The sequence below is a fragment of the Plecotus auritus genome, assembly GCF_963455305.1.
Source record: "Plecotus auritus genome assembly, chromosome: 7".
Classification (NCBI taxonomy): Eukaryota; Metazoa; Chordata; class Mammalia; order Chiroptera; family Vespertilionidae; genus Plecotus; species Plecotus auritus.
The window spans coordinates 59,988,702-60,000,707 of record NC_137774.1 but is presented as its reverse complement, the minus strand read 5'-3'; the positions used below and the strand labels follow the sequence as shown (position 1 = coordinate 60,000,707).

The 12,006-nt window shown below is 48.4% G+C and overlaps 1 protein-coding gene across 2 annotated transcripts in view; it reads left to right on the top strand.

The window, feature by feature from the left end:
- Positions 1-12,006, top strand: part of DNAH3 (dynein axonemal heavy chain 3) — a gene marked incomplete at its 5' end in the record, with an annotated part of 199,493 nt that overhangs the window by 109,165 nt on the left and 78,322 nt on the right. For both annotated transcript variants that reach the window (XM_080680101.1, XM_080680100.1), the window contains 4 exons: positions 1,348-1,589; positions 3,758-3,858; positions 6,096-6,201; positions 8,187-8,316. In XM_080680101.1, the coding sequence (XP_080536227.1) occupies positions 1,348-1,589; positions 3,758-3,858; positions 6,096-6,201; positions 8,187-8,316 (579 nt within the window). The remainder of the gene's footprint in view (positions 1-1,347; positions 1,590-3,757; positions 3,859-6,095; positions 6,202-8,186; positions 8,317-12,006) is intronic.

Sequence of the window (12,006 nt, the reverse complement as noted above, 5' to 3'; positions counted from 1 at the left end):
CGCCTGCCTGCCTGATTGCCCCTAACCATTCTGCCTGCCTGCCTGACCACCCCTAACTGCCTCTGCCTGCCTGCCTGATTACCCCTAACCGTCTCAGCCTCAGCCCCTGCCGCCATGGCTTCATTCGGAAGGACATCCAGAATGATGTACCGAAGGTCATTCAGCTGTTTGGTCTAATTAGCATATTACACTTTTATTATTATATACTAGAGGCCTGGTGCACAAATTCATGCACAGTTGGGTTCTGGCCACCCCGCCCCAATTGGGCTGATCGAGCTGGGCCGGCTGGGGAGAGGGGCCACAGGTGGTTGGTGAGCCAGCCCCACCCCCAATCGGGATGGGAGGGGCTGATTGGGGATGGGGCCAAATGGGGAGAGGGGCCATGTGTGGTTAGCGGGCTGGTCCCGCCCCTGATCAGCATGGGGGGCCTGATCAGGGATGGGGCTGGTCGAGGGGAAGGGCCGCGGGTAGTTGGCCAGCCGACCCCACCCCCTGGTCAAATTCCCTGTTGAACTCCCAGTCGAGGGGACAATTTGCATATTAGCCTTTTATTATATGAGATGTTTTCTTAATAACAAAGGATAACTGAGTTGCTGTTGAATTTTTGAGTTTTTTGTGACTAACTTGGCCTTCATAATGCATTTGGGCATTTCAAACTTTTGTAATTTTGAGATTTGAATATAGTTTAGGAAAGGAGGCTACCCCAATTCTTTGCTTTGGGATTCTGCAGATATGGTTCTTTATTTAACTCATGGCTTAAGCATGCCAATTTTTCCTTACTGAAGGACCAGGTAGCAGAGGTCATTTTATGTCATTAAGCACAACTGCAGGGCCATCACTGCCTGGCATTCTGGGGTCCTGGTCCGTCGCAGGTGCGTTTCTCAGGGGCACTTCTCAGGGGCACTTCTGAGCAGCTAGTGAAGGGGTTTCAGGGCTAAGCCAGTCCTTCAGGCAAAGGAAGAAAAGTAACCACTGTTTTCCAGAATCTCTTACCCGTCAGTGGTTTCTTCATCTCCAGTTGAGCCCAGGTCCTTGGGCAGCTTTGAGAGCCGCACACAGAGGCCCTGGGTGTGCACCCCCCTCACTGCTGGGGTCCTGTAGGCCCAGCTGGTTCTTTACATCTCATGGGCACCCTTGCCTGCTTGATGTGAGCCTTAGAGAACCTATATGAGAAACACATGGTTGTAATGACCTAACAATCTTTAAAAAGCTGCACGCAAAGTTTAGAAGGCTTCTCTGGATGGCACATTCATCGTGGCTGCTCGGCCTTTGAGATGGCATTCTCTCTGGTCCGATGTTCTGGTCTCACCGGAACCTTTGTAACTCGGGTTGGACCTTCTTGCCCAGCCAACCAGATGGGGGAGTTTGCTGTGGAGTACAAGGTCATCAACCCCAAAGCCATCACCATGGGGCAGCTGTATGGGTGCTTTGACCAAGTGAGCCACGAGTGGACTGACGGTGTCCTCGCCAACGCTTTCCGGGAGCAAGCGTCTTCCCTGTCTGATGATCGCAAGTGGATCATATTTGATGGGCCCGTGGATGCTGTTTGGATTGAAAACATGAACACTGTTCTGGATGACAACAAAAAGGTAGCTGCTGAGTCTGACATTGCTTTTCCCTTCTCCCTCCCCTCCCCCTCCCTTCCTCCCTCCCCTTCTCCTTCCCTTCCCCTCTCCCTCCCTCCCCTCCCCCTTCCCCTCTCTCTCCCTCCCTTTCCCTCCCTTCCTCTCTTCCTTCCTCCCTCTCCCTCCCTCCCTCTCCCTCCTTTCTTCTCTCCCTCCCTCCCTCTCCAAATAGCACTTCATCCTCCAGGCCTCTCCATGGGGCTTCTCACTTGGTGGTCCCAGGTTGTGGCATTTCTTATGGGATGTTTCTAAGGGGCAGTAAGTGAAAGTTTCTAGGAAATTAAGAGCTGTGCTTGGAATGGGCACAGCGTCACTTTTTCTGACTTCCATTGGTCATATAAGTCACAGGGCCTGCCCAGATTCAAGAGGGTGGAGAAACAGACTCCACTCCTTGATGGGGGTGGGCAGGGGGACGTTGCACAAGTGCCAGTGGGCTGGAGATGCTGTTGCAGCAGCTGTTGGAGATACATTGTGCACATGAAGTGTGGTGGCTGAAGAGCCTGGACTCTGGAGCCACACAGCCTGGGTTCAGATCCTGCCCAGCCGCTGACCAGTTGTGTAACCTCTGACAAGCTAGTTAGACTCTCTGTACCTCAGTTTTATCATCTGTAAAGTGGGGCTGATGGTACCTACCTCACAGTGTTGTTAGGAAGACTAGGTAAGTTAATATTTATAAACTGCTTATCATAGTGCCTGAATATAGCAAGTGCTGTATAACTTTTAAAATAAAATAAAATGTATCACATTTTAAGGAAGATTTCCTATAGTGAATATATGTCACTATCAATACTACTGTATTTAAATTTTACAAGATGAAGAGGGAGTTATACTCACCATGGAAGACCTAGTCATAGCATGTGCATAATTTTGATTATATAACAAATAAAAATAGAAACAAATTGTATTACATGATATGGACTATGCTAGTGGTTTGACAAATTGTGCGATTGTGTCCAATGTGCTTCAGATTGGAAGTATAAAGAGTCATAGCCAGTGAGGCACCTCGGACTCCTGGGCTTCAGGTGTAAATCACGCCCTCTGGAGTGTGGGTGGATCTTACTTTCCTTGCCCCAGAGATGACCCTGCTGGTGGACAGCCCATCCAGCTGGGCCTTCCTGGGTGCACGCTGCCTGTTCCCAGGAATGTTAGATGGGGGCCAGGTAATATGAGGGAGCTGTTTAGCCACAACTCAGGATGAGCAGCAGGAGAGATGGGGTTCCTCTTCCCCCCACCTCCCAGGGAAGCCGAGGCCACGGGCATCTTATCCTTGGCATCTCACTGGAGCCCTGTTGGTGCGCGGGAAGAAGCCCCTCCCCCACACCTGGTGTGCCGTTGGTGCTGTCCTGTGGAGCTGCACAACTCTCTCAGCACTGGGCTTCCATGGTCTTTCCTCCTCCGAAAAGGATTTGTGGAGATAGTCTGGTCACTCTAGACATTGACGAGTCCATGGGGTTCCAAAGAAGTCCTTCATGGAAGATGGGCAAATAAAGCCAAGGAGGGGTGCAGTTAAGTTCTACAGTAAACACTGGGTAAGGAACCATGAAACGTGATGTAGTCTGAGTGCTTCTTGTTCCTTCCTCTATGGCTACAATTCAGGGCCTCTCTGGCCTCTTTATTTAAACTACAATTCCCACAACCCCGACTGAGGTTCTGCAACCCCCTCTTCTGCTTGATTTTTCTCTTTTATTTACTCATTTATATACTATACTATACTAGATGCCCTGTAGGGGGCCTGGCCTGCAGGGATCGGCCCACTGTGGGACCAGCCACTCATACCAGTCAGCCGAGCAGCGCTCCCACTGTGGGAGCGCACTGATCACCAGGGGGCAGCTCCTGCATTGAGCATCTGCCCCCTGGTGGTCAGTGCGCATCATAGTGACTGGTCAACCAGTCATTCTGGTCATTCCGCCATTCCGTCACTGGGCTTTTATATATATAGATATTTTACTTATCACCTGTCCCCTCTCACAAAATGTAAAGCCCTCGAGGACAGGGATTTTGTCTGCTTTACTCTAAGCACCCAGCACACAGTAGGAGCTCAAGACACATTTGTGGATGGATTCCCACCATCTGTGTGCCCACCGAGGCCTCTGACTTGCAGGTGGAGTTCCACCCTCTGCTTTGCCTTTCAGCTGTGTTTAATGAGTGGAGAGATCATACAGATGAGCTCCAAGATGAGTCTGATCTTCGAGCCAGCCGACCTGGAGCAGGCCTCGCCAGCCACTGTGAGCAGGTGGGTCACCTTGCTCCACCTTGAGCCATGGGCAAGCTCTGGGAGTGTGTTTAACCCCCGGGAGATCACATTATTTGTTGTCACTTAGATTTGTCATAAAATCGGTCCTTAATATGCATTGCCGGTTATAGGCTCAAATCAAGTAAGCACTTTAGAAAAGAATTTGACATTATCTCCTAAGACTGAAGCTTCATATGCCTCCTGACCCACATGTTTGCTCCCAAGTGTATACCCCAAAGAAACCTTTGCCCACGTACAATGCAGACCTTTGCCCACATATGAGAATTTTCATAGTGGCACAGTTCACAGTAATAAGCACATGGAAACAACCCAAATGCCCACTTGATAGGAGTGACTTAATGTGTAATAAAGTCACCAATTGTGATACTTGTATAGCACTCGAAATAAATGAATTGTACTGACATGCAACTCTGTGGATAGATCTAAGTTAAATATATTAAGGATAAAATCTTAGCAATATTCTATATAAAAGTAAACCCACAATATTACATACATCATAGTGCCCCTTTTTAAGTGGTTAAAAACTAAAATAAGTATATATACACTTTAGGAACACACAGAGCTGCCATAAGCTATGTAAGAAGGAAAATCAAGGAACAGGTGACGCAGGGTTTAGCATCTGTTACCTCGGGGGGAAGCCAGGGGCTAGGACAAGGGAGCCCATATGGTTAGAAGGTTATTGTCAAGATTCTAGCTTCTGTCTGGGTGGTGGGTTCATGGGCACTTACTACATTATGGTAACATTATCTAAGAAAGGCCATGCTGCCCAGGCTGGGGACTCAGTTGGTTGGAGCGTTTCCCATACACCAAAAGGATCAATGTCTCTCTCTCACATCAATGTTTCTCTCTCCCTCCTCCTTCCTCTCTCTCTAAAAATCAATGAAAAACACATCCTTGGGTGAGGATTTAAAAAAAAAAGAAAAATGTCCATGCTAATGATGAGTGTGCTAGGGATAATAATTAATCCAACCCTGTGCACCTGAAGTCCTTAAAAAGTGAAATAAAATTGGCCCACATTCCCAAAGATGATGTGAGGGAGTAAAAGGAACACATGGCAAGTTAGACCAACCTGGGCTCCCAGCCTGGTCATGCTGCTTGCTAGCTGTATGACCTCTTCCAAGTCACTCAGCCTCTCTGAGCCATGATCCCCTCATGTCTAAGACATAGACCAAAAGGAGAAATATTTAGAGATGAAGGCCGTTAGGACCTAACATGGTGCTGGTGTGCCATAGGGGGTCAATGAAGGAGAGCCAGCATGGGTAACTAACCGGAGAGCACCTGGCTGTGACAGACAGAAGAACACATGCTGCATAAAACGTGGCATGTCAGGCTCTGGCCGTGATGCTCAGTGGTCAGAGCATCGGCCTGTGGCCTGAAGGGTTCTGGGTTCGATTCTGGTCAAGAGCATTTGCCTTGGTTGCAGGCTCAATCCCTGGCCCCAGTCAGGGTATGTGCAGGGGGCAACCAATTGATGTGTCTCTGACATCGATGTTTTTCTTTCTTTCTCTACCCCTCCCTTGCACTCTGTCTAAAAATCAACGGAAAAAGAATCCTTGGGGCTCAGTGGTTGAGCATCTACCAATGAACCAGGAGGTCAGGATTCAAATCCTGGTCAGGGCACATGCCTGGGTTGTGGGCTGGATTCCCAGTAGGGGGTGTGCAGGAGGCAGCACAATGATTCTCTCATCATTGATGTTTCTATCTCTCCCTCTTTCTTTCTCTCTGACATCAATTTAAGAAAAAAGATTTTTAAAGTATCCTTGGGTGAGGATTAACAAACAAAAAGAAGTTGCATGTCAGTACATGGGAACATACTGACACTAGGGTGACAATCGTAGTTGCCATTGATCAAGAATGTCCTGGGTGCTAGGCATAGCGCTAAACTTTTCTTTTAGTGCTAAACTCTTTATTGGCACCTTAACCATTACAACAGCACTGTGAACTATATGTTTTTTATATTCCTCAATTTATAGACAAGGATGTAGAATCAGAGACAGTAGTTAACCTTGCCCACGGTCCCTCAATTAGTAGGATCTGGGCCTGGGATTCCAACCAGGTCCCTCTGGCTCCCAAGCCCCCTCTTACCACTGGCCTCCACCCTTCCTGACCAAATGGCCGGGGAGGCCTGCAACCTGCCCCAGCGCCGCCCCCCCTCCCCAACCTGGGACTGAGCACGGCCTCACCCACGCGCGCCAGCGGGATGTCTTTGCTTCCAGGTGCGGCATGATCTACATGGAGCCCCACCAGCTGGGCTGGAAGCCCCTGAAGGATTCCTACATGGACACCCTGCCCTCCACGCTCACTGAAGAGCACAAGGAATTGGTGAGCAGCCGCTTTCCTCTCCCCTCTGCTCCCCGCTCCTCCTCTGAGGCCTCCACCTTCCCCACTCCCGGAGGCACCTGGCTTCCTAGCTGCATTTCCCCTCTTCTTTTCCATGTGGTGGGACGGGCAGTGAGGTCAGCTTCTCCTTACAGCCTCCTCATTTCCCGGGGAGAATACGGTGCCTGAGCCCAGTCCTGTGTGGTGGCAGGCAGGTCACCCTCCCCTGCTCCCCAGCAGAATGCTCTGGAAGGGCTCTGCGTGGATGGAGGGGTCCGACCTGCGTTGCTCTCCACGAGGCCGAGAGGCCACACCCGAACCTACTCACCCCTCAGGGCGCTGGAGTCACTGCATGCTCTCCCTGCGGGCAGGCAGTGGCTCCGTCCCCACTCCCTTCCTGAAAGGGGGTGGCCTGCAGGGGAGGGGCACCTGCCACTCAGCCTAGGGAAGCAGGACAGAGCGGGGCTGGGGGTGCCTCCGGCTTTCCCTGCATTGATCAGTTCCCCAAAACAGGTTCCCACGGGTGAAGCCAAGAAGGGTGTTACTACCACTGTGGAGCGCTCTGGGAGCCTTGTAGGACAGCCTCTTCCTGTCACATGTACATGCATGTGCAGTATGCCTGAGGACATACGTTTATACAGACACATGTCCATGTGCACGCTCAGAGACCTTTCCCCAGCAGGCATAGGAAGCCTTGGGGACCCAGCGCGAAGGCTCACCCCTTGTCACAGCCTGGGGTTCAGATCCGGCCCTGCCCCCTCCAACCCCACACCCGCCCCCTTCCAGCCTCAGGTCACTATCTCCAGCCTCAGGTCTGGTCTCCCCACCTCAAGCCTTTTGTACTTTGTGTTCCTCTTCCTGGAAATGTGAGGAGTCACCCTTGCCACAGGCTCGGTGTGAGGGCCTCCTTCTTTAAGAAGCCTCCCCGAGCCAGTCAGCAGGGCCCACGGTCCTGAGTGATTTCCCCCTGAACCCCATCACCTGAAAGCCACGAGGAGCCGGGGCTTGGAGCCCAGCTCGCCTGGGACTGGCGTGGAGCAGTTCCTGGACTAATGCACGCTCACTCCTCTTAGCTGGAGGAAAGCCTCCCTGTAACCCTGTTCCTTCCCATCGTGCCCTTTCTTGTTTCCGGTCGCCGTCCCGTGGTCTGTAAGTATCTCACTCGCGCTCTTCCTTGTTGAACTGCTTACCTTTGTCTCTCTTGCCCCTCAGGAAGCTCCAGGAATGCAGGCACAGGGCTCTCCTGCCCACCTTTTACCCTCAGCACCTCCTGCACTGCAGTTAGTCAGTGCTTGTTGGTGGAGTGAAAATGCCACCCATCCATGTACATACATTCATATGTTCAGATAATGCATCTATACATTCACACGTACCCACATATATGTGCAACCTATGAATGTGTTTATTTAGTGGTGACTTGCCTACTTCCAAAAAAGGACTCAAGATAATTTACAGTGACAGTCACAAGTAAATTATAAGAAAAATGAAAAAAAAAAAACTAAAATAGGAGGAAGAAGTAAGGCAAGTAATTTTTTTAAAGAGTGAATGGGGGGAGGGAGAGCAGAGATAAGAGACTAGGGCTATTAATCCACAAGTGGGTCTGTATGCACATACAGGGAGTAATGATGATGAGCCTTGACCTTAGCGCTGCGCTTCCGAGGCCCTTTATCCAGGAGTCTGCCTTACAAATGCAAATTGCTGTTTAGAACATTTTATGGAAACAAAGTCAGATGTCCTGTTTGGGTCCTAAAGCTATTTCATGTGTCCTGCAGCTGAGCACTGCAGCGCCAGCCTCTCTGCCCACCCAGAGTGTGCCCAAGGGGGGCCTGTGGCCTGCACCCCTTAAGTGGGAAGCTGGAAGGGGCACAGATGCACGCATAGTAATCAGCGATCTTACCAGCACCTCATCTCCCAGAGGCATTCCAAGCTCTTGGTCCTAAACTCACTTTTTTTTTTATAACATCTTGAATTTCACTTTCTGCTTGCAGGTCAATGACATGTTCATGTGGCTTGTCCAGCCCTGCCTGGAATTCATTCGCCTCCAGTGTAAATTTGTGGTCCAAACGTCTCCCACCCACCTTGCCTTCTCAATGATGAGACTGTACTCCTCTCTTCTTGGTAAGCGTTCCCAGATGGGGGTGGGTTGTCCCTTGGCTATTTCTTCCGCTCACACCCTGTTATCCTTCCCCTGGAGTTACAGTCAGATCGGCATTTTGATCTAGAACAAGCAAGCCTTTGGAGTGGAGATAGTGGAGTTTGGTGGAAAGAGTCCATGTATTTTGGCTTTAGCCTTGATCTTGGATTGATTTTCTGGATGTTCTTGTGCAAATTACACATCTCTTCTCAGTTCCCATCTGCACAAGGGGAGTGCTAATTCCTGTCTCTCTTTACCTAGCAAGCGAGGTATCCTGGAGGGAAATGAATGCAGCTGATACATGCAGATATATCTCTGAAAAAAAGATTCTGAAAAAATTAGATAAGAAGTTAAGAAAACATATAATTACAAAAATCTGAACTCACACAACACACGGATAGATTATAAAGGACTGAATACATTAGTCTACAAACTGGAGGGCTTTTCCAGGACATGGGAAGCACATAAATCGCAGACTCATTGGTTTAGCTGTGTGGGGGAAGTTCCCTGTAACTATTTTACATAAATCAAATTTTCTTGAATTCTACCAGAAATGACCAAAGGTGTGTCCATTTGGAAAACTTCTATTGGATGCCATTTCTTTCTCAAAATAGCATGTAACTCAAACTCAAGATGGACCTTCTTACAATTTCTGCTGCATTCGCATTTTGCAGCCCGTTCTTTGAAAGGCATTACAGATGTAGAGCAAAAGTGTAACGTGGTGAACTGTTGAGTTAGACTTTCTTTGGCTAAATATTAATTTGGTTTTCTAAAATTAAAATTACACAATTTTTCAAAAGTACACAGATTGCATACAATGTCTACATTTGCATTAATATTTGTAGATTCCGTATACTTTCCCAAGCTCTGTCTCTTGTTCTTGTGCAGTATCTCCTCCAGGAAAGAAGGCACTATCACAAGAGAGGGCCTCATTGTCCCCGGCACCAAAGGACCTCATCTCTTGCCTTCTGCAATCTATAGCCATGAGCCCGCTCAGAAGGGCCCAGATACACACAACTATGGAAAACGGGGGCTGGGTTTGAACACACACAAATATGATTTCAGAGCTCTAACTCTTCGCTCTGTTGATGTGAAAATGCAAGAACATGATCACTGTGATCCATGGGATTTGAGATAAGGAACAGTAATACATTTTTAGCCTTTTATTTTGAAATGACTTTATACTTAGAGAAAATTTCTAAAGAGTATACAGAGTCACATATACCTTCACCTAGCTTTTTTTTAACATTAACATCTTATATAACCCAGGCACAATGATCAGAATAAGAAAATTAACCTTGATACTATCTGTTAACTATGCTATAGACTTTATTTGAATTTGACCAGTTTTCCCACAAATGTTCCTTTTCTGTTCCAGACTCCAATTCAAGATGCCACATTATATTTATTTATTGTATCTCCTTGGTCTCCTGCAGCCTGTGACAGTCCTCTGTTTTGCCTTGTCTTCCATAGCCATGCCACCTGATAATACTGCCAGTTCCGTTACAGAATGCCTTGCAACTTGTTGCCTCATGTTTCCTCACAATCAGATGCGGGTTTGCACCTTTGGGTTGAAGCTGCAGGAGGGTGATGGGTCCTCAGTGGCCTGTGGGTCACCTGAGTGTTGGGGAAGGCTTTGGCCAGTTGACTCTGACCAGCCACGTGTCTCTATTGTAAAGTTACTAGTTTCTCTGTCTTTAGCAAGTATCTTAGGGAAGATCATTTGAAACTATTTCTCCTGAAACCTCACCCACTGAGTTTAACCTCACTGGCTGACCTTGCCTCCATCCCTAGAGTTGTCAGATTTATAGAGACAACAAGCTGAATAGTGGGTGCCAGGAGGAGGGAGAGGGCAATGGGAGTGAGTGTGTGACGGGGAATTGTTCCTATTTTGCAAGATGAGAGAGCTCTGGAGATGGATGGTGGTGATGGCTGTGAATGCACGTCCCTGCAGTGCACACTTGAAAAAGTTTAGTGGTGAATTGTATGCTATGAATATCTCACCACAAGAAAAAATGGGGAAATGTGTGTGGACAAAGGATCTGGCATGTGGAGAAACCAAGATGGCGGTATAGGTAAACACCTGAACTTGCTGTCTCGCACAACAACTTCAAAACTACAACTAAAAGACAAAACGGACATCATCCAGAACCGCAGGAAGGCTGGCTGAGTGGAAATTCTACAACTAGAAGGGAAGAGAAAAGCACACTGAGACTCAGAGGAGCTAAGGAAGGTGGAGGTACAGAGGTGCGCATGCGGAGAGGGCTGGCAACTGAGTACGCAGCTGGCTTTTTCAAGCTGTAGGGAGACACAAGCTCCAGACTGCTCTGAACTCCAGTTCTGGGCGAGACTCTGGGGACCCAGACTCATACAGGGAGAAACTGGACTGTCTGGCAGTGGGTGGAACTCGATGGCGGCTTTCTCTCAGAGGTGCTTGCAGAGATTACCAAGGGACACTGAGACCGGAGGCCTCTTAGGGCAGGGCTGAAGTGAAGCCATTGCTGTTTGCTCCGCCCTGAGATTCCCCCCCATCCAAGCTGTACACAGAGGCTTTTGCATATGAATGGCCTGGTCCTTTGAAATCTAAACTTACCTAACAAACTGCAGCTGAGTCAGAGAGACCCAGAACATCCAAAAGAAGGCCCAAGGTCCCGCAGCAGCTTGAATTGCTTCACAGCTGGGCCTCATCTGGGCACCTCCAAAACCAAAACAAAGAAGAGGAATCTGCAGATCTCTCCATAGCTCCTGCTGGGTGGCCTCAGGCAGAGGCTAAATTAGCACCTCCTTGGAGATCCAAAAGCCAGTGTACCCAGGGTCAGAGTAGGACCATCCAGATTACAACTCCTCAGATCCATAAGGGACACACTCAGGGGGCAGACTCAGTGGGCACCAAAGTCCCACTGAAGCAAGTCTTGCCTCATAAGGGTGTCTCCAGCACAGAAGTTCTCCCATCGTAGACACAGCTGATCCTCACAGCCAATTGGCCTGGAGATCAATTCCTCCCAGTGATACCAACAACAATCAAGGCTTAACTACAACAAGACTGTGCACACAGCCCACAAAGGGGTGCACCAAGAGTGTCCACCTCAGGTAACTGGGGAGGCTGAGCCACTGGATCCTATAGGACACCTACCACACAAAGCCACTCTATCAACTCAGGGAAGCAACCAAAATGCAGAGACAAAGAAACAGGTCACAACTGAAAGAAATGGAGGAAAGCAAACGACTGGATATAGAGTTCAAAACCACAGTTATAAGGTTTTTCAAGAATTTTCTAGAAAAGGCTGATAAATTTAGTGAGACCCTCGAGGATATGAAAAAGGACCAACTAGAAATTAAGCCTACACTGACTGAAACAAAAAATAATATACAGAGATCCAACAGCAGACTAGAGGATCTCAAGAATCAAGTCAAAGATTTGAAATACAAAGAAGCAAAAATCACCCAACCAGAAAAAAAAAAAAGAAAAAAAAATTAAAAAATATGAAGACAGTGGAAGGAGCCTCTGGGACAACTTCAAGTGTACCAACATCCGAATTATGGGGTCGCCAGGAGAAGAGAGAGAGCAAGATACTGAAAACGTACTTGAAGAAATAATGACCGAAAACTTCTCCCACCTGGTGAAAGAAATAGACTTATAAGTCCAGGAAGCGCACAGAACCCCAAACAAAAGG